Source organism: Oculina patagonica, chromosome 11 (assembly GCF_052425735.1).
Source record: "Oculina patagonica isolate OP01 chromosome 11, crgOcupat, whole genome shotgun sequence".
In the NCBI taxonomy this organism is placed as follows: domain Eukaryota; kingdom Metazoa; phylum Cnidaria; class Anthozoa; order Scleractinia; family Oculinidae; genus Oculina; species Oculina patagonica.
In genome coordinates, this window is record NC_135768.1 from 21,810,892 (window position 1) to 21,836,525 (window position 25,634).

Sequence of the window (25,634 nt, forward strand, 5' to 3'; positions counted from 1 at the left end):
AGCTACGAAATGTACTAAGATGTGTTACGCACGTGCAGTCATTATAATGGTTATTTTACGATAATCTTCAGTTTATAGAAAAGCGTCCCGTTATTTATTATGCGCAATTTCCCGTCAGGCCTTTCTCCTTAAGTTCCCATCATTCTGCGCGCTAAAACTCTCATCAACCCCTGCGCAAATGCGAGCTGAGCATCATTTGATCTCACTAAACATACAGAATAGCTTCAAAGCGATTACAAAATTGACATTTTGTACGTAAGCTTCCACTACAGAGAAGCAAATACAATGTTCAACGGCCATGATAAAATCCCACTGATGGTATTACTTTTAAATAATTTTCGCAAAATATTCTCTTTCTTTTCTTCATAAGTTCATAATCATTTTCTCTAGGTGAGCAGTTGACCGCAAACAAGCGTGCAGCCTTCCATGATGACGTCGTATCCTTTGTTTGGTGTCACGTGTCACAGACTTCACAAAGCCTTGAGTTGTTTGTCTTTCTTCTTCAACACTCTGATGGGCCTGGTAAGGATTTCTTAATCTTGAGAAACACAGCCTGGAGGACCGCGTCGGCCTGGTGACCAGAGCAGCTGCAACAAGAGAGGAGGCCGTCAGCAGGGCAATGGATGTTGTAGGGTAGGGTGGGGTGAGGAGTACAAACAAATAAGGATTTCATTTTAATAAAACTGTTTGACAACCAAATTCGGAATTGTTCGGAAAATCTTCGTGCAAGTAGTAGTAAACGAAGGCTTTTCGAATCTGAATCTGAAATCTGTTAATGATCAATCAGCAGCTACACGAACGCTTCTAATGAAAGAAGATATATCAGTATTCTTTGTAGGTAGTGTAAAGTAGCTGTGCTGTATTGTAAGGAAGGAAGTAGCGGTATTTTATTGTATTGTAATGTAACGTAAAGTAGCTGTCTCAGTATTGTAAGTAGCGGAAGAAATTTCAAAATCGTTAGTGTTAAAATCGTCCTGCAATATAAGTATTGTAAGTATCGTCAGTAGTTTAAGTATGTAAGCATGTTTTGTGTGTTGCAATTAAAAAACAAACAAACAATAAAAACACGAACGCTCCTTCATATTACTTAGCAACATCGTTTCACAGAGAATATCGCGGGCTCAGACAATCAGACTGAGAAGGAAAAGCTTTATGCTTACTTCATGAGAAAAACATAATAACGGTATTTTAATTAAACACAGCCAACGAGAAAAAAGCACAAAAAAATGCAACATTTGTATGTGACAATTCTGACAACAAAATTACAACGAAATTAACAAAAAAGTATAACTAGCGTCAGCTTCTTTACGGGAACGCTGTTTTTTTTTTTTTATTCCAAAACCATGTGAGTCAAAGTAGCATGGCACATAACATGTATGCTTACTTATTAGTAGTTAGGAGAACTGATTTAAATGTCGAGACAATTCCGTTTAGGGAACATAAAACAATTCCCACGACATGCATGGTTGTTTCCTAAATTATAGAAAAAACCTCACTGTGATACATACAATTTTTGCAGTTCAGTTTCTGCGATTTCGAACCAGGCCCAGTCCCTACGTCTAGTTGCTCGACTCATATTGACCAGAAACTCCACGTGATGAGTGCTGACTTGTTGTCTGGCGTCCAGTTCTTCCTCGTCACTCACCATCTGGTGGACTCTGGCGCCGAGTGACTTTATCTTGTCCACCAAGTGCAACGCTTGTTGTTCAAGTCTGAGTGAAAAGAGAAATCAACGGCTCTTGAAATATCAAAAAAAACACTTAATAGATTTTCACTGAAAATTAAAAGGGGGGGGGGGGAGTGAATGGGTTTGCGGATTGACAGATTTGGTCTTAAAAAGCGGTTTGCGGATTCTCTGCGATACACTGAGCGGATTCGTGGACTTCGAAAATGCAGCGGATCGCGGATTAGCTGAGAATTTTGGCGCAGTTTCCGGATTTTTCATGTCAGGAAGCTCTGATCGTGGATACTAAAAAAAAGTCGCAGAAATAAGCAATAAAACGAAACTTCTTTAAAAAAGGCGTTAAAATCAACATCTACTGTCCGTTGCAGTGAAACTATACAAAGTTTTCAAGTTATGCGGATTCAAATTGGAATGAAAAAAGTGACGAATTTACGGATTTGGCCAAAAAATAGCACGGACAGGCGGATTTGCGTACCTCTATTGAAAAGGCCTGGTTTCAGTTTAAAAGAAAAGGAAAGAAAAAAGTGAGAAAAAAGAAAACAGAACTCTTTTAATGCACTTATATCTTCGCCTAGCTTGACGTCTGATTTCCGACTCTCAAATTCCATACTGATGACGTAGTTCTTCAGAGATCCGTGAAGAGTCTCTGATTGGTTGTTGCTAGGTTTCGATTTTCGCGCGCAAGTAACAACCAATCAGAGACAGCGCATGGATCTTTGCAAAGCTACGTCATCAGTTAGGAACTTCAGGTCGAGTCGCAGCGAAGAACTGAGCGCGCGGAGAGACACATGTTTTCTCTGGAAAGAGAAAGTTGGATGAGATGCTCCATAAGAAATGGGGGTTCGTGGGGGTGATGAAGTCGCCGTTATTCTTTCTAGCTGAGGGAACATAACGATACTTACTGAGCGTGCCAGCAAAGTTTAAATTGGTTGGTTAACTAGAGGGTTTGGCGTGGGTGATCGTAAATGACAACAGAATTATCAAACGGCTTCTTACCGAAGACATCTCATCAAGTCTTTTGCAGCCAGCGCTCGAATAAATCCGTTATAAAGAAACTGTAGAGCAGTGAGATAATCTTCTGCTTGGCAACACATCCAGTGTGCATCAAGTAAGCTATCAACTAAGGCAAACAGATTGATCAGAGATCAGTACTTTCAAACCGACAATGGTGGGTGTTTAGGAGGAGGCAAGTTAATTTGACAATCAACCAAAACGAACTGAAAAAGGGAGCCTTGTCTGCTTACGGGAGATGTCTGATCAGAGAAAGTTGGACGTTAGCGGTGGTCTACGACTGCGGGAGTTAGAACCGTATTCTTATTTAAGTTGAAGCCAGGTCACACTGTTTAACACAACGTGCAATGGTGTGTGTAACGTTTGAACTGTACCGTGTGTCCACCCCTGAAATTAGCGCGTTATATTACGTACGCGCTTTGATTTCTTAGTGCTTGCTCTTAATATAAATAAAACCACTGCATATGCGCTTTCAGAAGTACAATTGCTTCCTCCCTTGCAACAAGTTTTCGTAACGGTTTCAACGTACTTCCAACACTGGGCGAAATGACATGACATAATTGTTGGCCATTTCCCGCCTTTTGGCTTCCCAGTTCTCAGACAAACACGACAATATGTTTGCGTTTTTTTTTTTCATCTCTTCTCTTCTATCCGAACCCTAACACTTACGAACACGTGGAGGTTGGGCGTGGTACCTGCATTTGCGGTGGCCTGCATGTTGCTGTACACCATTGACACGCGGTAAAACGCTTGTGAAGCCTCGCGCCAGTGCTGCTCTCTAGAAGCTGCTGCAGCTGTTATGCTGTACAGGACAATAGACCACGTGGTGCCTTTACTGATACTGGAAAATCTACAAAGAAACAAAGGGAAGTTTCAGCCGGAACTGATAAGTAACACACTGGTCTACTGCATCTAACGTAACCGTAACCACTTTGTACAGCATAATAAACAGTACCACACTAAAGAAAATGCTAAATAGCTTTCATTTGAATGGCCACACACTAGGATTTCTTCCACAGACTTTAAAGTTAAAACCACCTTGTACAGCATGATAAACAGTACCACATGAAAGTACTGCTCGGTAACTTTCATTTGAATGGTCACACACTAGATTTCTTCCACAGACTTTTAAGTTGAAACCACCTTGTACAGTATAATAAACAGTACCACATGAAAGTACTGCTCAATAGCTTTCATTTGAATGGTCACACACTATGGTTTCATCCACAGACCTGAAAGTTAGAAACACCTTGTACAGCATAATTAACAGTACCACATGAAAGTCCTGCTTAATAGCTTTCATTTAAATGGTCACACACTAGGGTTAACAACTTGTTGTTCAACAGTTACAAGGCAACATACCCAGCTGTTTCATTGAGAAGATTAGCCAGCGAATTATATGAGTCTTCAACGTCAAAACTGCAATAAAAGAACAGCCTTGTTACTTGATAGTACCATATGGAGGATATTAAAGATCTTCAAGTTTATTATATACCTGGCATTCATATGTTCTTTTCTGTATCCTTCGTAAACTTCCACGCTTTTACTAAGCAACAGGTCCCTTGCAGCAAACAACTAAAAAAAAATATAACAAATTTGAGAAATGCTCAGACTTGGAGTTTCAGTTACTTAAAGATTTTGCCGGATTTTCACGTCAAAAATGGTTCGGTTAGTGATCTTTCGCCAAAAAGAGTGTACTTAAAAATTTCACAACTGGCATTAAAAGAAGTATGGAGAATAAATGTTTTGAACAAAATTACGCATCTACGTTGACTTACTCCTTCGAGTTTTCTTAATTCCTCTACCGATAGTATCGTGGCAATGACGTCACTGTATAGTTCCAGGGCCCGCTCACGGTCCCGCATTTGAAACAGTCTCGCGGCGATCATCCTGGTCAAATGTAAAAGCTTGTTTAGCTGGTTTTCCTGCGAAAGAAAGCAAGTTTTTCAGTCAGAGCTTTTAGAAATGATCTGTTCCCCAAGATTTATATTTGCTACATCTGAGTTCGTTTTCCAGTCAATTCTCTAGAAATGGCCAGTTCGTTATCGAGATTATGCTATACTATATAAAGAGGAATCCTCGCTGACGCCTTATTAGCATACGACTTTGCGTAGAGACGGCATCCTGCTATTTACGAAACGACTCCAGATATTTCAAGGGCTTGTGAAACTTATTAATCGGCGACATTTTCAGCTCTTTGCGTGTAAAATTGAGGGAAATATTAGCTTTTAAAAACTGCAAAGGTTCTGGGTGGCAAAAGCGCTAACGAGTCCATACATACATTGTAAAATTTTGAGTTTTCAAACGCGAATCACAAAAATGTATTTTATATAACGGGCTCAAATTTATAGTGAAAGTTAATCGTGCCATGTTCTTTTAATATTCAGAATTGATGTTTTTGTAGCTCGATCAGAAAGTAAAGCGCTTATGCTAGTGACGCAAATGTTGAAAACAAGGATTCCCTGTAGAGCAAACTCCGATGGTATTGGTATTTACCATTCTCGTCCCCAGAACCGCTTTTCCCTCTTAGCCGGCAGAGCCTGGGGAAAGAGGTGGCTCTGGGGACACATGTTTTGATTGGCTAGAATTTTAACAAATATAATTTAAATCTAGCCAATCAAATCATGTGTCCCCAGAGCCACTTGTTTCTCGTGCCCAAGGCTCAGCCGTCTAAGAGGGACAAGCGGCTCTGGGGACGAGAATGGGGTATTTACACACCTCAATCTCCAACTTGAGCCAACGCTCCGCAGATGACAGCTCGGCCACTTTCAACTCAGCGTTCATCTCTACACTGGGGGACTGGGGCACGGATGATTCTTCCAATGAGCTTCCTTGTATAAGTCCTTCACATTCGTCACCAATAGAAGATGGATCTACTGCTAACAATCTCTCCTCTGTTCGGAATTTCCTTATGTTTTCCCTCAGTCTCTCTGCGGCACTCAACTCGCCTTCCTGCCGGTCTTTTCTCTTTCCAGTCTTGGAGCCTTTGGACGACTTTCGTTTGACTGTTGTACGGCGTGATCCGCCGTGTGGCCTTTGTGTACGGATCCTGAGGAGTCCCCCATCCGTGGAGCTACACAGAACATAGTTAAAGGAGGTAAGTCGTAATATTTTAGGTCATATTTTGCGATACAAAAGTAACTACTTAGAAATAATTGCTTACTACGGTAGAAAAACATCAAAGACTGAGGTAATAATAAACGAAAACAAAAAACAAAACAAAAAACAAAGATCGTAAAGATTCACTTTGTCTGTATCGATCGGTAGACTGACTATTTCAGTTAAAATTCATCCGATCTGATCTTTTAAACTTTACATCGGATGAAGTTTTACTCAAATGGTTAGGATTATTGGGAAAGATTGAGACGGATAACGCAGACGAACTTGAAAGACTTTTAGCTTTTTTATTCATGACGTAGATACCAGCATTTTCAATCAAAAAAACATTAAATGAAACAGCATGTTAATTTACATTTCTTATTTTTGCGTTATATCCATCGACGATTAGTATAAGAACAGTAAACAAGCAGATGAGAAAGATACCTTCCAGCTTTTTCTTAACTAACGTTGAAATTCTCCTAAGCCTAGATCTCCACGCGCTTTGACAAATAATCGAGAAGATTCGGGTTGAGAAAAATCGCCCAGTAGCCGAACCCAAGTGTTTGAGGAGGTTATCAGTCAGATTCACTTACTCATCGTGATCCTTTTCGGACTCTGAATTGCGCCCTCTGTACTTATACCAAGCTGAAAAAATGAACAGAACGTTTTGCAATCTAAAACTGCAAGAATTTTAAATATATATTGTAATGGCAATCACCCACTATATATTCTAGTATTTTATTTCTAATATAGGATACAACGGTGACTGTGGGGGGTTGTGTCAGTAGTGGTGTTTGTGGCCATTGCGGGGGTGTAAGCGGTTGTGGATATAAAAGGGAATACTTGTTTACAATATTTGCCTCATTACCATAAGCAATTTGGATTGTGATCGAGCTATAAAGAATCAATTCTGGTGAACACGGCTCGATTAACTTTCGCTATAAATTTCAGCCCTATAACTTTTCTGTGATGCGGCTTTAAAAGCTCAGAATTTTACGAAGAATGTATGGGCTCATAAGCGCTTTTGCCAAACAGAAATTTTGCACTTTTTGAAAGCTAATATCTCCTTCAATTCAGACAAACGTGCAGTCTTTATTCGGAATTTTCTTTCGACCGTTTGCCGCATTGCAATATGGCGGCCATTAAAAAAGTGTTCAGTTTCTACTCGTTTCCAGTATCTAACGGCCAAATTTACTTTGTTTTGGTTTTGACCTCAGCCAATCACAACGCACGAGACCGATATCCAGAATGGATATGGCCCGAACTTTCAGCTGAAAATGTCGCTGATTATTCAGTTTCTCAAGCTCTTTAAACATCTGGAGTCACTGTATAGCATGATGCCTTCTCTATGCAAAGTCGTATGCCAATGACGCAAATGTAAACAATGACTTCAGCAAGGATTCCCCTACTGTGTTGGCTATGGTCAAAATGGTTGTTGACGCCATTATGGCAACTGCTATGGTTATACTCGCGTCGGTCGTCGGCTCAAAAAAGCCACAATGTCGTTATTATGGTTGCTGTGCATGTCGTGTTGTTTATTTAGTTCTTCACAAACTAAGCACTTCCAAACCTTTAAGCAATCCAGGTCTTTTCTTGTCGTGACACTCCTTAATAGCCTTGATCCAAAGTTCCTTCGTTTCAGGTGAAGATGCCTTCAGCAGATAAATCTCAGCACCTCCCAGCTTTCTGAACCAAACCGCCCATTTACAAGGATCACTGTCCACCGACTCCGTCTGGCCGATACCTTTAGTCTGTCAATAACAAATGCATTGACATTAGCGTACAGTTTTGTTTTTACCTATATGCCATAATAATTCTAAAGGACTGATGGTTGTTAATTCTGTTTTCTCAAACATGAAGCAAGTAGACGCAATGTTAGCTCTCCATGAATAGGCTTATGGGAGGCTACATGTAGTCCGTCGAAGCAGGTCCCACACTACCCTCCCCCCCTTTCCCCAGCATTTAATCAGCTTGCACTATAAACATTTCAATAGTACCCATTTATGCTTCGTCGTGGAAAGAGGCACCCTGACAAGTATCTACCAAACTTGAGTACATAGACAAGAATACTGGCCTATTTTTCGCAAATATACTTCGGAGAATGCAAATAAGACCCGAAAAAGCTTCTCGGAAACTCAGGAGCTCCCGTAAATTATCGGTAAAAAATGGCGTGAATTTTTCGGGCCCGAAATTCTCATGCGTTTTGGGAAACACTAGAAAGCGTTTTCTGGAGCTTTTTTGAGTCACATAACTTATTAAAGGAATAAAAAACGCACCCGAGTGCATTGTTGAGTTATATAAGCACGCGGGAATTTTCAAGAACACGAGAGAAGTGCATAGAGAAGCACGAGGCGCAGCCGAGTGCTTCTCGCACTTCTCAAGTGTTCCTGAAAATTCCCAAGTGCTATATACTCAACAATGCACGAGGAGAAAGTTTTATTTCTATGAAATGTTAAAGAAATGGCGCGCTAAAAGGTGACGCCTCGTGCAGTATTGAAAATCCGTTCATGTGCGGCCAGCGCGTGCGTATATTTGTCAACAAAACACTCACAACAGTCTCAACCCATAAATAATGAAGTCGAACTGACCAATCACAGGCGCGCAATTACTCGGACATTTATAATCACTTATAAATCATGTCTGTAAAGGTCCTAAACACCGTTCCGGCCACGAACGGTGTTTAGGCCTTTTGAGAAACGCACACCTAGCCAGAACCCGAATCTCTTCATTAATCATACAGAGTCTAAGGCACTAACCATTAGGCGACCATGTCAACATACTGTATAAATTATCCTTTAAAACATACAAGTTCTCATAACAGGAATCTACGCGTTTTATGGTTTTGGTTTAAGGGAATCTGATAAACCTTTACAGACATGATTTATAAGTGAATAAGTTTGATATCTACCTTCATGTTATGCACAAATCTGAATTCTGGAAGTCCACCTTCTCTTGTCATCGGTTCGCTGAATATAATAGTTTTCTCGAACAAGAACACTCTTCTCTCTTTCGGTTTTGTCTTGGCTTTACCATCAACAACTTCAAACTCGTCCTTGATAGCATGAAAGAGAACATTTTTAGTTCATTTCTGTTTAGTTCCAGAATAAAGCAAATCATTGCACATACTAAAATTCATATAGTCGTAGCAACGTCTCTCAGAAGACCTCAATGAAGGAAGATCTGTTACATGATATTACGTTCTGCTGAGATTTTCTCTGTATATATTTTTTCTCCGTATTGGAAGCATTTTAGAGCTTTTTCGTTTACTGACTGTGGAATCCGTTAATAGGCCTTATTTATAATAACTTCATATGCTCAAAATTCACCAACAAGCCTCGATTACGCGAGTTTTTCTCAACCATCTGCCACCTTCATGCAGTTTTCGCGTGCGGTTTTTTTTCATCTCTGCTGCTTTGGAAATTCGTTCATGATAAAATTTACAAGTTTGCACTTCAAAAACGAGGCTTGGTGGTGAAACTAGCCAGTCATCCTCTCTTGTCTGACGTAAACATGCATAAGGTCCATTTCCTTTTCGATACCCTTAAAAAAGAGGTTGACATGTGCCACATATGAATGACGTATTACGATCCATGTATAATCTCGATGTCTGTAGAAAAGACGTTCAATTGTGCCAAAATCCTCTGTAGATAAGACCCAGCCTGAACTTGTTGTATGCTCTAAGCCAATGAGAATAATCGATAGGGAGCAGAATTCATAATAACATACTTCACTGATTGGACACAACTCTAGAAAAGTTATTTATTTTTCACCTGCAGTACAAGGTCTCCTGTTTCCTCAGGTTTCACCTATTAAGACAAAATAATAACACAGAATTAGCCTTGAATTTATTTCAGTCATTAAGAATTTTGTGGATTCACAAGTGCATCTGACTCACCTCAAACCCTTGAAGCATCCCCACATTCACCATGTCATTGGTTCGCTTAAGAATTCTAAGTGCAACATCTAGTGCTCTCTATACAGGGAAGCAACAAAAACGTGATTCTGACACTTAAAACAAAGCGACAATGATCAAAGAAGAATTCATGTAATGCATTACACAAAAAGGGGAGGTCTTTGAAAGAAGAACTCGTTAGAGCAAAGCTTTGAAGGTCAACGTTTTCCTATGTTGACAATAGGAGACGTGCTTGTCAACTTTGTACACCATAGCGCAGTTTTCACTCTGGCCAATCACAAAGAATACACTCCCCCACAGACAATCCAGTGAACCAATCACAACTCGAAGCAAATACATTTACATGATATGTAGCCAGTGTGAAGCGCGGGAAAGCTTGCGCAAGCGAGTCACGATTGATTTTGGTTTTATACTTCTGGTTGAATGAGAAAGTGGCGGGAGTATCACTGGGCATCATAATGCAAAACCAAAGCAAATGCAAATTCCTTTCGACACTCAAGTTAAATGCATTTACCTGTAGTTCAGTGCAATCTTCTCCTGCTTTTTCAGTATGCTTCAGAATGTCCTGTAACAAAATAATCAAATTCTTATCAGTATAACAAGCCTAATGACTCGTTGTTGCTCTCCAAGTACTTATAAAAGGTAATATTAGAGTCACTAAGACTAACTGGTTATACACTGCAAAAGCTTATCCCAGTTTTCATCTGGTGTAACATGACGTAGTCATAGTTACACACGAGAAAATGTAGCCAGACGATGCGTCAGTCATTCGTGCATATTTCACATATTTGTTAGCTAACTGATTTGCGGCTGTAAAGTATGATATTTGTAGTATGAACGTATGCGAAATTGGAAGTGAAAGGAGAGGGGTCTGTTGGTCAACGCTTAGGGGGTAGGGAGGATTTGAAGGTTGGGGATTTTTGCGCTGTATTAAGGCTTGGGGGAAATGAATTCAAATTAAGAGGGCATCGCATTTTACATTACAAAAAGAATACAAATGGATTCCAAGAAAGGGCCTATGCACAGTGAAACCAGAAAAGAAAAAGAAAATTTCGTTATCTCTTCACAGATCGATTGTACCGCAAATCGCGTAACAAATGTTGCGTTTTCTTTAAGGTGAGAAAGTAGTAAAACTTTAATTTCTTTTCAAAAAAGTAGCTAACGATTAACTATCACGGTTACACGAGAAAGCCCAGAGGGCGCTTTGATTAACAATAAAACAGCAAGCTGACCACTAAATGAAATTTCCCTACAAGGAACAATTTTTCAATATGTCTACAGCAATTTCATTTTTTTTTCATACAGCAAATTTTGACTCGAAAATAATTTTCAACTCGATCTCTTGGGATCTTTGTTGCTTAAGCGAATTATTGAAAGGCTGTAGTATTGAATAATGTAAGGCACGTTCCGTCTAAAAAGGCTCACTGGTATATTACCAGAATTTCAATTAAACGCTTCGAGTTATATCTAAGACCAATTCTAATTACATGCCAATCTCGCCAAAACTGAATAGGTAATGAACACATTTCACGCAAAACGCCAGACTAAGGAGTTAATTAAGGATCACCAGATGTTTTGGAAAATGTATCAAACTGAGTTCTTTTTTCACGGGGATGGGCGTCTCCACTGTTGGATAAGCTTTCATTATTATGCATGTTCAAACGACGAAAATAATTATTTGGTCCCTCAAGGAGGGTACCAAAGGGGGTTTCTTGTTCCTTTTTCCCCCCCATTTTTATCCAATTTCTTTCCTTTTTTTTAAAACATATATTTCTTTTTTTTTTTTTTTTTTTTTTTTTTCTCCCTTCTCTTTCTTTTTTTCCTTTTTTTCCCCCCCGCTTTTTTTTTTCCCTTTTCCCCCCCCCCCCCAAAACCCCCCCCCCCCCCCCCTCAAGGTGTAAAAACAAACAGTTTGACAACGCTAAGTGTTCAAGGGCACCCAACAAATCGTTTCGGTGAATATCTGTACGCAAGACCTATAATCGCCTACGATTTTTGGATTAAAGCGTAATGAAAAATTGGAGATTTTTTTAGCTCAAACATTCGTGACATGGGGAAAGTAACACCTGTTGTTTCGGAGGCGGTTTGGGTACGAAAAAAGGCCACCTACGATTTTCTAGAAGGCAACAGCGGCTCGTAAATTCGGGTAATATTTCGTTCCCAAATATTTTTTGAAGTTTGAAAATCCAGCTTACGTTTCCGAAAGGATACACTTTTCTTGGCGTTTAAAAATAAGGCTTTAAATCGCACAAAAAAGACACTTATAACGTAAAAACGGTGTTCTAACACCTATAGCAAAATTTGCTCGTGGAGTGCCCCTGAATGTTGATGTTCAGTTCAAAGTTGATGATGAACAATACCGACAAACCCAACAACAGATCGGCAGACCATCATTCAGGAAATGAAGACAACTCTACTCCTGAAACTCTTATCATCATAAACTGTGTTCTTAATGCTCCACTGATGCTCGTATCCATTCTGGGCAACGCTTTGGTATTGGCCGCCATAATAAGAACTCCTTCCATTCGCTCAACTTCAATGATTATGCTCTGCAGTCTCGCTGTTTTAGATATTCTCGTTGGCTTCCTTGTTCAACCCTTTTATATCGCTAAAGAACTTACAAATAAAGCATTGTTGCAGAATCTAGCGGTAAAGATGGGCTACCTCGTTTGTACAGCCTCTATCTTGACAATAACAGCCATCACTGTGGATCGATTTCTGGCTCTTCACTATCACATGAGATACGCTACTTTAGTGACTGAATCCCGTGTTAAATATACTTTAGTGTTCATATGGTTAATTAGCTTCCTTGTATCAGGTTTTAACTTTTGGCATTATCGTGTGCATAGCTTTCTTTCAGGTATTGTTATTATCACTTGTCTTATAATTTCCACAATTTCTTACATCATAATTTATCGAATTGTTCGCCGGCATCAGTTACAAATCATCGCTCAACAACAGGCAGTGCAAAGATTTAATTCTGAAAATAACTTAAACATGGCGCGGCTGAAAAGAAGTGCAATGAACACGTTTACTTTCTACATAGCTTTAATTATATGTTATTTTCCCATGTTCATTATATTGAGTCTCCATGGAATATCCAATAAGGACTGGCAACCAGAATGGGAATTCGCTTTTACTGCAGTATATATGAACTCGTCCATCAATCCATTTTTGTATTGCTGGCGCCTTCGCGAGCTTCGAACGGCAGTTGTAAAAACAGCAAGGCGCACGCTTTGTAAACAAAACTAGAAACTATCTTTCTGAACAAAAAGAAATGTCAACAGCATACAGCCAGACGGTAATTTTTGTTTTCCTTTTTTCGATTGTCAATTTGTTAATTAGAGAGCCTATTCTTATCGATCGACCACCGCTGTAAATTACTCTCCGTTCAAAGCGGAAAACTATTAAACTAATGGTTAATTACGACGAATTGTGCCATTCTCATCTTTTTGTGTTTCTTTCAGAGAGGAATTGTAAAAACCCTGAATCATTTATAATGGCAATACAGCACCTTTTTAAATTTAAAATAAATGAATAAATAAATAATGATGAGCTATTCACAGTTCATGTAATATTCATTATCCCACGTGATGACTTAGTAGCATTATAAAAGTTGTGATAATTAATGCAAGGTGTGCCATTTTCGCGAAGACATCTGGGAAATGGTTGCACCTCCCTCCCATCCCTGTTGCTGACTCGTCTACTTTTGTGCTCCCTGTCATTTCCGCTCGACAGGAGTCTCCCCATACCTTAATGTTAATGAGTCAGCAGGTGGAATAAGGAAAAAATTCTAATTACATGCTAATCTCGCCAAAACTGAATAGGTAATAAACACACTTCACGAAAAACGTCAGAATAAGGAGTTAATAAAGGATCACCAGATGTTTAAGAAAATGCATCAAACTGTGTTCGCTTCACAATATAGGGCGTCTCCACTGTTGAATGAGCTTTCATATGCATGCATATGTCCAAAGGAAAAAAAGAATTACTTGGTCCCTCCAGGTGTGAAACAAACAGTTTGGCAACGCTAAGTGTTGATATTCAGTTTAAAGTTGATGATGAATAATACCGACAAACACAACAACGGATCAGCAGACCATCATTCAGAAAATGAAGACAACTCTACGCCTGGAACTATTGTCATCACAAACTGTGTTCTTAATGCTCCACTGATGCTCATATCCATTCTGGGCAACGCTTTGGTATTGGCCGCCATAAAAAGAACTCCTTCCATTCGCTCAACTTCAGTGATTATGCTCTGCAGTCTCGCTGTTTCCGACATTTTTGTTGGCTTCCTTGTTCAACCCTTATATATCGCTAAAGAACTTACGAAAAAAACATTGTTGCAGAATCTAACGGTAAAGATGGGCTATCCCGTTTGCGCAGCCTCTATCTTGACAATAACAGCCATCACTGTGGATCGATTTCTGGCTCTTCACTATCACATGAGATATGTTACTTTGGTGACTAAGTCCCGTGTTTTATATACTTTAGTGTTCGTATGGTTAATTAGCTTCCTTGTATCAAGTTTTCATTTTTGGAATAATCGTGTACATAGCTTTCTTTCAGGCGTTGTTATTATTATTTGTCTAACAATTTCAACATTTTCTTACATCATAATTTATCGAATTGTTCGTCGGCATCAGTTACAAATCCACGCTCAACAACAGGCAGTGCAAAGTTCCAATGCTGAAAACAACTTAAACATGGTGCGATTGAAGAGAAGTGCAATGAACACTTTTACTTTCTACATAGCTTTAATTATATGTTATTTTCCCATGTTCATTATATTGAGTCTCCATGGAATATCCAACAAGGACTGGCAAACAGAATGGGAATTTGCTCACACTGCAGTATTCATGAACTCGTCCATCAATCCATTTTTGTATTGCTGGCGTCTTCGCGAGCTTCGCGCGGCAGTTGTAAAGACAGCAAAGCAGATGTTATGTAAACAAACTGAAGAAAGTTAAACGCTATCTTCTTTTTGAATGAAAAGGCATGTAAAGAGAATACATGGCAGGATAGTGTTCGTATTTTTCTCGATTATCAGTAAGTTTTATAGCTCATGTTGGAGAAATTGTTAATAAACAAGAATTGTAAGTAAATAAGATATAAACGACTCTTGCAAGACCTCGTGATATTTTATCAAGGTGTACTGAAATATTTTGCTCGGCGTTTTCATAGAGTAACTCTGAGTAGTAAAATAGGGCATCCCCAAAGAACTTCACGTACGACATGATATTATATGCTATTTATTTCTCTAATTATATTTCGTGATATAGATCGACGATCGCTTGAAATAATTTCCTTTTAAAGAGAAAAATTATTCAAAAACTGACTAATTTACGAATTTGCAATTTTGAACTGATCTCTCACAGACAGGACTGAATTGTAAAACTTCTGAATCTGAAAAGTGACAAGTTATTTCCGTATATAAACCAGTAAACGAAAACGAGATATGTCCTTTGGAAGTGGCTTTTAAAAGGTCAGTTACTCATTTGCAGGAAGTCATCAGTGTCAACATGTAAGTTTCTTAGCTACTTCAATTCAGTGTACCTTTCTTATAGTATTAGTTAGGAGAATTTGATGAAGTAACAAAGATTTTATCCCAGTGTTGAGATACAAATTCTCATAACTTCTCTCCGTGCATTTCTTATAGCACTACTTTAAAGAATTGCATTACATATCCAACAAACTTTTCCCTTTCTTGATTTTTATAACATCAATACTCCATCGAGCAGCTGAATGTGGAATGGAAATAAGACTATTCTACGATTCAAGATCAACTGGGAAAAGTAAGAAATATTTATAAAAAAAATCATCTGTAAACCTACTAAAGTTGCTTATATTATGGTCCCAACAATAAGCACAAACTTCGCCTTAGCATGTTTACAGCTGTTTCTTGTACTTTCAGGGCTAATATTGACTCAAAAAAAAAATAAATAAATAACACGCAAACTGCGGTGATGAACATTACGGACAAACGCATTGTTAGAAAAAATAGACCTTTTACTTGACGTTTTGTATGCTTCTTCATACATCTTCAGAAGTAACCGTTAAATGGAAGTACAACTAAATTTAAATTCGAAAAACAATAGGATTGACAAATGACGAAAAACAGATGATGAAAAAAAAAATAAAATATAGAAAATAAAATACAATAAAATAACAATTTGCACATAATAAAATGTGCAAACTAGTAAAGATAATATTGACTCGTTATTAGATGTTTTTTCTAACAACCAGCAGGGTGCTTGTTGCGTAAGTGAGGCAGTGAATGACTGTATTATTTTAACAATAGAGTGTTTCTGTCGAGGAACTATCGGCTGATAGTTGCCCCGCGGAAATTTGATGTTCTTAAAACAAATATTAGCCCGAGAAGCGCAGCTTCGAGGGAAATATGCTAGTTTTAAGAACATCAAATTTCCAAGGGGCAATATCAGACCGATAGTTCCGAGACAGAAAACTCTATTGTCTTTATTGTTCACCACTAAATTTTCTTCCGCGCGCACATACAAAAACAAGCATCGCGAATTATTTTTACTTTTGAGGATAAAAAACTCAATTGAAAGCCGAAATTTAACAAACGAAACAAAACCAGACGAGAAACCCACTAAATACAGTGAATTTGGTTGGGTTTTTTTGTCTGCAGGCAGCTTGTTTACAAAAAACAGTCACGGGCGGGCACTATCGATCCGGGCATTTTTCACGGGAGGGCACTATGGGCTGATAGTGCCCTCCGGCGGACGGGCACTATCGCGTCACGTGTTCAATTTAAACCAATCAGAATCGGAGAAAATTTAGTGGTGAACTATAACACTGAATAGTTTAACGCAACTTCCATGAAAAAAGGCGCAGTAAACTACCAGAAGTTTAATCAAACGCTATCCGAGTTATATTTTGGACCAATTCTAACTATACGCCAATTACGCGAAGACTCGATGTCCCTATTCCGACAAAAATGAATAGGTAATGAACACATTTCACGAAAAACGTCAGAATAAGCAGCTGATTAAAATCACCGGATGTTTTAGAAAATGCATTTAACTATGTTGTGTTTAATATACTGTGTTGGGCGTCTCCAGCTTTGTTTCACCTTTGTATATGCTTTTTGCTGAAACGAAGTGAAGAATTATTTGGTCCCTTCAGGTGTAAAATTAAACAGTTTGACAACGCTAAGTGTTGATGTAATGTATCAAACACAAGAGACAGTGTTTCATCGGCATATCCAAACACAGAGAAGAGAGTTGAAAATACGACGCGCAGCGGAGTATTTTTGACAAAATTCGAGGTGTTTGCCATGGGTAGTTGATGAAACACTGTCTCGAGTGTTTGATATATCTTCTCGATCGAAACAATAACTACGGCGTAAACGGAGAAATAAAATCGTAAAAAAAAAAAAAAAAAAATTATTTACCTCTCCAAAAATGGTTTTTCAGGGCAAATTACAATAAAATGTTAAAAATGTACAGCTAAAAAATAAAATTATTCTAAATATAAAAAAGGGTTACATTTAAAAGGGTTCTATGTTTCATATCTATGCCAATTGAGACCGGGTATCCAAACCTCCTTCACGATTATGATTTTCTTTGTTTTATCTTGTTTAATTATTAATGAGTTTGAGAAATTCAGATTAAAGTTGATGATGAACAATACCGACAAAGACAACAACGGATCGGCAGACCGTCATTCAGACAATGAAGACAGCTCTACGGGAATTTACAAAGCGTGGAGGAGTTGAATTCGGGACTACCGAACACAAATCCATCTAGGGACAGAGAAGAGGATTTGAACCGAGTGCCTCCGGATTACAAGCCAGACCCTAACTCGGCACTAGGCCACGTTGGTTCCTAACCCTTTTACGACTAAATTTTTAATTGAGAAAGTTTAGTAGCTAGCCATGGTTGGTTGGTTGGTTGGTTGGTCCACCATCCGTAAACTTTTCATTGCAACTCAGCTGACCAGCAGATATACTAGTAGAAAGAGTGTAGCATGGCGGCCGTATAAAAGCGACTTTTTAAATTTAAAGGGGTTTACAAGAAAAACAAAAAGCAAAAAAAAAAAAATATGGCTGATAATTACGTGTAGGAAGTAATCGACCGCCAAAAAAGTGACATTGAGAGCCATAACCGATCGATGACTTTCGTGTCTATCTGTACAGCTTGCGTCGTACATGAAGGAACATTCGAAAATTAAATCGGGTTTTACACAAGCTTCATCGACGACGGATTTATCTAGAAACCAGAGCGCTGCTTGTTCGCAAGAAAATAAAAAGCTTTTCAGATGTAAAAGTACATTTTACCTGAATGACAATCAGTCTACAGCTTCTGATATATTTATTTACAGCGTTATTACTTTACGGCTTACATGTAAATGCTTTTATTCTGCAATGCATACATACGGAGTGATATAATAAACAAACCATTTTAGTGCTACGGGGTAAAAAAAGAAAATATACTTTAGGGACGAGTTTGGGCAATTACCAAAGAAAAATACTGCACAGAAAAAAAAAGCTGAAAAACAAAATCGTGCAAAGGGAACCATGAGAAAAAAAAAGAAAAAAAAAGAAAGAAGAGAAAAAAAGTATCTTGCCAAGAAAAATTGCCCAATTGGTGGATTTCAATCCATTTTGTTCGTTTTTGGTTTTCAAGGTTCATTGCCTTTTGCCATAGTTTTGATTGTTGGCAGCAAAAAACACAATCCTTGGTTCGGTTCTGAACTTCAGCGTTCACGTGTGAGTTATTTAAAGCCGCAGTAATAGTAAGAACATTTTGCATAATTTTATTTTATCAAACCTTGAGCAGAAGTTGATATTTAGTTATCCTCTGAACAGGCTTGATAAGATAATCTGCCAGCTGAAGCCTGTGACCCAGCTTCTCTTTGCAGCCCTGAAAGAAGGTGTCGGCATATTTCTGAACCAACAAGTCAGATTTGGGTTTGTTCCTGCAGTATTCTGAATACAGCTCGTCAAGTTGTTGTTCCTGTTGAAAATTTAAAAACAAAATGGTTTGTTCATTAATTAATTACACGGAATAAGCGCTCAAACAACAAAACACTGTTAAACCATGTCAACGCTTTACCCTGCTACTTAGCCCTGGCTTGCTTGAAGTTCAAACAAAGGATAATTACTTGTGGTGCTATCTATAAGATGAATCACTACAATAGCGGAAGCATATTAGTTGGTTTAACTAACAGTCACCTCTCTCTTAACGGACACCTCTATAAGATTGACACCTCTATAAGACGGACTCCTGCTGTTGGTCCCGTCCCCACCATTTTTCAGTCATTTTACTGTAACTAAACTCCCTATAAGACGGACACCTCTCTAGGACAGTTGGAGCGGGTCCCAACGGTGTCCGTCTTAGAGAGAGAGAGAGAGAGTTGACTGTAAATTGTTAGTGATTTATCTGGCCCCAGTTGTTAAAACCACCAGCTAATCAAGTCTCTATCCATGAATCACTCACAGCAGGTTTTAATAGTACTTATTTACTGGATAATGATTTCACCAGTGGATGGCTATAGGTCGTTTTGCAACCTTTGAACAAGGGGTCAGGTAATTAATGAACATGTTATCGTTTGTTCTTCTCTGGTCCAACTATCCATTACATGTTACACTAGCTATATGGAAACATGCAAAATAATAATAACAATGGCTTAACTACCCACCGATTGTGCAAAAACTTCACCAATCTTCTCAGGTTCATCTTCACAATACTTCAAATCATTGTAAAATTCTCTGAGAATGTAATAAAACCATAATTAGTTCTTGCTGTCGGATTTAAGGAAAAGAAACACTACACAATTCGAACAACTGGTCCTTTTTAACCACAAGTAAGAGTAGTTCAGAGGCCACAAAATAGGGCAAACTTTAGGCACATCAAAAATGGTTTTTACATTGTACATCGGTCAATACGAGATTAACATTCGGAGAAAATGGAATACTTACCTCGAGTGCCATTCATAAATATCTTCTATGTTTGAGAATACTTCTTTTTCTTTATTTTTCAGTTCTATGGGAAGGTTGCATGAGGAAAATTCTGGGATGTAACCCTGTTATATAGAATAAAACATTGGTCATAATCAACTGTTTTATTCAAAAAGATAGTTGGAAGTTAGAAATGTACAAGTGAAACATGGGAATGTGAGACAAGACAAGACTAGACAAGAAAACAAAAAAACATGAGAAGAGAAGAGATGAGATAAGGCAAGGAGAGAAAGGAGGAAAAGGAAGGGGAAGTTGTGGGGATGGTAGGGTAGGGGAGAGGAGAGGAGAGGAGGAGAAAGAAAAAGGGGGAAGAGGGAAGGGGAAGGAGAGGGGGAGGGGAGAGGAGGGAGGGGGAGGGGGGAGGGGGGGAGAGAGAGAGGGGAAAAGGGGAGAGAGGAGAGGAGAGGAGGAGGGGGGGAGGAGGGGAGGGAGAGGAGGAGGAGGGGGGAAGAGGAGAGGAGGAGAGGAGAGGAGAGGAGAGGAGAGGAGAGGAGAGGAGAGGAGAGGAGAGGAGAGGAGAGGAGAGGAGAGGAGAGGAGAGGAGAGGAGAGGAGGGAGGGAGGGGGAGGCAGGCGAGGAAGGGGGAAGAGGAGAGGAGGAGAGGAGAGGAGAGGAGAGGAGAGGAGAGGAGAGGAGAGGAGAGGAGAGGGGAGAGGAGAGGAGGGAGGGAGGGAGGGGAGAGGAGGCGAGGCAAGGCGGGAAGAGGAGAGGAGAGGAGAGGAGAGGAGAGGAGAGGAGAGGAGAGGAGAGGAGAGGAGAGGAGAGGAGAGGAGAGGAGAGGAGAGGAGAGGAGAGGAGAGGAGAGGTTTACTATTGTTACTACTGCTATTCCTCCTCACCTTGACAACATAACCAAGATCTTGAATGTAACTCTGTTCTGTATCCATCAGTTCATTCACAACATACCTGTGATCAAGTTAGGAGAATAATCTACAAATATCAAGTATTCAACAGCTTGCTTCCTAAGTTTTAAGAAAAGGAAAACATGCTCACACTAAAGAAATGCCTAGGACAATATAACAAATCCACAGCGCAGGCCAAGTGCCAGGCAACTATCTCAATCCAACAACGTGAGGAAAATGGTATTAAGGACGCCAAGAACTGAAATTTGGGCTTCCCAGGTGGTTGACGTGAAGGGCACCAAGTGGCACCACAAAGTCAGGAATGCAATATACCTGCTAGTTTTTATAATCTCCTGTATTGGATGCTAGTCCATTGCCAAAGGCTGGGTGCATTAATTCAGTACCTCTAGAGCCATATCCAATATTGCACTTACAGGTCTTATAAGGACTCATCAAAAAGACAAGAACTTCTAACATACAGTATTTCTTTCCTTACCCTCTTCTTACAAGTGCTTTTGCCTGTGGGCTCATAGGAACTTCTTCAACGATTTGTTCTCCGCACTCCATAACAATTTCGTGAGTCTGTACAATATTCTCTTCTGTACTTCCAAGACTGCAAACACTCACAGAATCATCATAATCTAATGTACATGTAGCAACTTCAAAATCCTCTCCCGCAGATTCCACACATTCTACGACACACATCTGCATGTCATCTTGCGCTAGCTCTGCTGCACAGGACACTGAGCCTTCTGAACAATTTTGCACAGTTGTTTCACTCAATGCCACAGGGACCCCAACACCTGTGTCATCAGACATGGAGCTCTCAGAAGAAGCCACAGAATGCCTTTCGACAACAGTTTCAGCAGAATAGAACGTTGTGGATTCTTCTTGCACTACAAACATGTCTGTAGCATCACAAACTTGGACAACTTCATTCTGTTCCTCTACAACTGTACTTGTTTTCGAGTCTGATAACGGATCGCTGTCAATTGAAATAACTGTAACATTTTCTGGTGCTGTATCACTGTAACCATTCACTAATGTTGTTCTTTCTGAATTTTGTGTACTCTGGCCTTGACTATCTTTTACTTCTTGCTCTGTTTCCTCCCTGATGGAGTCTTGTCTTCTAAGTGACTTCTGCATTAATGAAAGAAAAAAATAATTAATCTTTAAATGTAATACAGCACATTAACTCCCACATTGCAAAGTGGAGGTTAGGAACCCAAGGGGCCCGGGGGCTGCAATCGCAATCACACCCCCAAATGCTACAAACATACGCCAAACGCTAAACCCTACAAACAAAATCAATGCCAGAAACACGCTAATGACCAGGCTCTTGCTCCTTGTGGTTAACTGTGTAAAATTACATTTAACTGTATTAAAATTTATCTGGACTGTCCAGCCAGTCTAAAGTACTGGTAGAGTACAAAAAATGTACATGCAGAAGTACATTTAATTCACAAATTCTTTCTGAAACAGCTGTGTATAAGGATTAATCCATTCCATGCTCTGGGTTGTCACAAGAAGAAGAAATGCATGCAGGCACACACATAGGAAAACATATCTTATCAGATTACGACAGACAGACAGACAAAGAGAAGGACAGACCGACAGACAGATGGAAGGACAGACAAACAGACAGACAGACCGACAGGCGACAGACAGAGGAAAAGGGAAGGACAGGCAGACAGATGGAAGGACAGACAAACAGAACAACGACAGCGGACAGCTGACTGAAAGACAGACAAAGAAAAGGACAGACCAACAGACAGACGGAAGGACAGACAGACAGAATGACTGACAGACGGACAGTCTGACAGACAGATAGACAAATAAAAAGGACAGGCCAACAGACAGATGGAAGGACAGACAGACAGGCAGACAGACAGAATGACTGACAGATGGACAGTCTGACTGACAGTCTGACAGACAGACAGACAAAGATAAGGACAGGCCGACAGACAGATGGAAGGATGGACAGACAGACAGATGGATGGACGGACAGACAGACAGATGGATGGATGGACAGACAGACAGACAGGTAGACAGACAGAGGGATGGACAGGCCGACAGACAGACAAACAGACAGCCGACAGAGGGACAGATGGTTGAACAGACAGATGGATGATAAACAGACAGACGAATGGATAGGCAGATAGACAGATAGACAGACAAACAAACATTAATAATGAATCAGATATAAATGAATGTATTTACAAACAAGTGGACAAATATAAGCCAGAACATATTTAAGAAACAAAAGTTAAGCAGTGAAGGAGCCACAACAAACAAACAAATGAATGAAGAAAACTTACCATGAACAAACAAAACAAGCACTGTATTGACGATGGCAAAAAAGGGGAAACAAATTCAATGGATGAGAAGTGGAGTAAAAGACAGATGACTACCTCAAGACATACTGAAGGATGCCCCATAAACAATACTATATGCAGTAAATAGGTAAATATAAAATATTGCAATGAATGTAATTAAGTTGGTAAATCTTTCAGCCACAATTAAAAAGGCAAAGTCATTAAATGAACATACCCTGCGATACACTTCTGCCCTTTCATCAGGTGATAATGGAGGTAATGTTGACTTTTCAGCGAAAACACGATTAAGTTGTTCCTTAGCCAAGTGAATCAGCGATTCAAAACATTCCAAGGCGGCTTCATCATTTCCAGTTAGCACAAGACCTATACAGGGTAGGGAAACCAAAGCTAAAAAGGTTAAAAATGGCCCATCAGACCAGTCCTTGGAGGCATGGTAGTGTGATGGACTTGGGATCGAGCAGTCCAGGTTTGAGCCCTGGCTGGGTCACTGTCATGGCGTTGTGTTCTTGGGCAAAACACTAACCCTCATATTGCATGGTGCTTCTCTCCACGCAGTTGTATAAATGGGTACTGGTGCCGGAAATAATGCTTGGGGATAACCCTACGATGGACTAGCAACCCATCTGGGGGGGCATGGGGGGAGTAGAAATACTCCTAGTAGCTTAATGCTACAGAAACTGGGATAAGCTTTGGTGGTATGGCCCACTTAAGCTTGGCGCAAAGCAGACTTTGCAACCCTGGTTTTTGTAGCATGAAGTGACTAAGAGTATTTCTTCTCCCACCTAGACGGATTGCTAGTCAATTGCCGGGTTACTTCCCAGCATTTAATTAATCCCATTACACCTGCAGCTGGGTGGAAAGAGAAATATTTAGTATCTTGCCTTAAGAACACAATGCAGTGACCCTGGCGCGACCGCTCAATCCACAGTTCAGTGACTGTTTAAGTCCCCAGAAAGATGAGAACATTAAACATACCTTTTCCTGCTTTAAGAAACAGTGACATTGCCTTCCTTGGATGTTGCACTTTACTTTGGAATGCCTCCCTCATAGCTCCATAGAAAACTGTCAGGCAAAACATAGTGTTATTAAATAGATTTAGCCAAGCTTAAAAGTGGAGCTCCCAATTTACTGACCGATAACAGAAAAAATACAGCACTTGAGCCCGCGATCCAATGTAAACCATTATTTGGTCAGCGGTAAACTTCAAAAAAACATTTGACCTTGATGAGTTCTATATGTGAGCCTGCGATATGGCCATGTGATACTGGTCAGCGGATACCTTGTTTTGACAGCTGTCAATTGACATTACATGGATGTCCAATATCAAAGATGTAAGCTGGCATTAACCATAACCTCAAACCGATTTCTGGAGTATGGCCGCCATGTTGGGGCAACTTCGTCGCACGCGCCCACGAGCCCATGCCGCTAGCCATGATGACCATGAAAAACCAAAAGCATGGGTCTGTTAATTTTCTATGGGTATGGGGCTCTGCTCTGCGGCCCTTCGGGCCACTGGGAGCTCCGCTATAATTAATTAGTACCATTATTATTAAGCTGCTGCAATAAATTTATTTTTATTTGTCATGGCAGTTTCAATAACTAATTACTTTGTCATGTACGTCTTATGAGAAATTAGGCATGTCGCAAGAGAAATTACTTTTGAGATAAAACTGTTGGAGTGAAATGAACTATGAACGGTTCATAGTTAGAGATTTTAAAACGTTTAAAACAGATCTGAAAATTAAATAAAATTTGTCTCTAAATTTTTGTGGTCTTCTTCAGATTCATTCACTCATTATGTTTCATCTTAATTTTGTTTATATACCTTGGCTTTCCTTGGTTTGAACAGGTGGCTCATGTGAAGAACCCCCATTTACTACTACGTCTCCATTGACGCCATTCTGTTGTACTGAATGCTCTGGCTTGGAGAGCGGCTCGTGGATGACAGGCTGAAATACTGTGTGGTGTAAAATGAACAACATTAGTACCAGGATCAGGAATGATTTATTGGACTATACTCTGGCAGGACTTCTAATAAGGCCTAGCACCTGCATCTGTTGTGAATCACTGACTGAAATTCATGCAGCATTAAAAGGGTAGATCCTTGGTTTTAGGCTTCTTATATGCTCTCTGCCAAGTGCCGCACATCAAGGGTAGCCACCTACCGGCAGGCTTTTAGCCAGGTGGGAGTCCAGGAGTCCTATGGACAGCCATTTTTCAGAGAAAATTATTAAACTGTATACAGAGGGGTTTTTCAGCAAATTTGGAAATCTTTAGATACCTTTGCGCTCGCAACTGCAGAAAAACACCTTGCATGCTCCTCAGGCCCTCCTATGGGCCGGGGACAAAGTCAGGCCTTACAAAAATAATTTTGGACTCTCACTTTTTAAATCCTGGCTAAATTAGCCTGCCTACCGGTACTTAAAATCTTATTAATGCCCTGCCTTGGTGTTAATGAATAAATAACATGTACATTTGAACATGTACCTACAGGTCTACTTATCCCAATGTCATACTGCAAAAAAATCAAAATTGTTTGTACATAAGTGTACATCGTAAAATTCGGTTATACCCCTGGGTTTTCTCTTATATTTTTTTGGGTTTTTGGGGGGGTTCGGCCGGTTTCGGGGGGCTTATTCGGGTTTTTTTTCCGGGGGGGGGGGGGGGGGGTTTTTTTTTTGGGGGGACCTCCTTGTTTACAATATGAATAATCTATTGAACTTTTTGCTTATAATTTTCATGAATCATCAAATTAAACAGC

The 25,634-nt window shown here is 39.7% G+C and overlaps 3 protein-coding genes across 3 annotated transcripts in view; 2 read left to right on the top strand and 1 right to left on the bottom strand.

Moving 5' to 3' along the window:
* Positions 1–212: 212 nt before the first annotated feature.
* LOC144630679 (uncharacterized) overlaps positions 213–25,634 on the bottom strand; it is a 28,699-nt gene continuing 3,277 nt past the window's right edge. The window contains exons 2-23 of the mRNA XM_078489048.1: positions 24,699–24,830; positions 23,849–23,935; positions 23,088–23,236; positions 21,034–21,677; positions 20,535–20,601; positions 19,657–19,760; positions 19,377–19,446; positions 18,506–18,691; positions 10,222–10,272; positions 9,690–9,767; positions 9,565–9,600; positions 8,703–8,846; positions 7,365–7,545; positions 6,388–6,439; positions 5,414–5,768; positions 4,474–4,620; positions 4,191–4,270; positions 4,058–4,114; positions 3,391–3,545; positions 2,681–2,804; positions 1,509–1,712; positions 213–587 (exon numbers count right to left, since the gene is read on the bottom strand). Of these exons, the coding sequence (XP_078345174.1) occupies positions 503–587; positions 1,509–1,712; positions 2,681–2,804; positions 3,391–3,545; positions 4,058–4,114; positions 4,191–4,270; positions 4,474–4,620; positions 5,414–5,768; positions 6,388–6,439; positions 7,365–7,545; positions 8,703–8,846; positions 9,565–9,600; positions 9,690–9,767; positions 10,222–10,272; positions 18,506–18,691; positions 19,377–19,446; positions 19,657–19,760; positions 20,535–20,601; positions 21,034–21,677; positions 23,088–23,236; positions 23,849–23,935; positions 24,699–24,830 (3,188 nt within the window). The 3' untranslated portion in view covers positions 213–502. The remainder of the gene's footprint in view (positions 588–1,508; positions 1,713–2,680; positions 2,805–3,390; positions 3,546–4,057; positions 4,115–4,190; positions 4,271–4,473; positions 4,621–5,413; positions 5,769–6,387; positions 6,440–7,364; positions 7,546–8,702; positions 8,847–9,564; positions 9,601–9,689; positions 9,768–10,221; positions 10,273–18,505; positions 18,692–19,376; positions 19,447–19,656; positions 19,761–20,534; positions 20,602–21,033; positions 21,678–23,087; positions 23,237–23,848; positions 23,936–24,698; positions 24,831–25,634) is intronic.
* On the top strand, positions 11,654–13,522 carry LOC144630124 (histamine H2 receptor-like). The gene has a single exon (XM_078488413.1). It carries the CDS (start codon positions 12,030–12,032, stop codon positions 12,957–12,959), a length of 930 nt encoding a protein of 309 aa, XP_078344539.1. The 5' UTR covers positions 11,654–12,029; the 3' UTR covers positions 12,960–13,522.
* LOC144630125 (histamine H2 receptor-like) lies at positions 13,526–14,702 on the top strand. Its single transcript, XM_078488414.1, has one exon. The coding sequence runs from the start codon at positions 13,766–13,768 to the stop codon at positions 14,678–14,680; it is 915 nt and encodes a 304-aa protein (XP_078344540.1). The 5' UTR covers positions 13,526–13,765; the 3' UTR covers positions 14,681–14,702.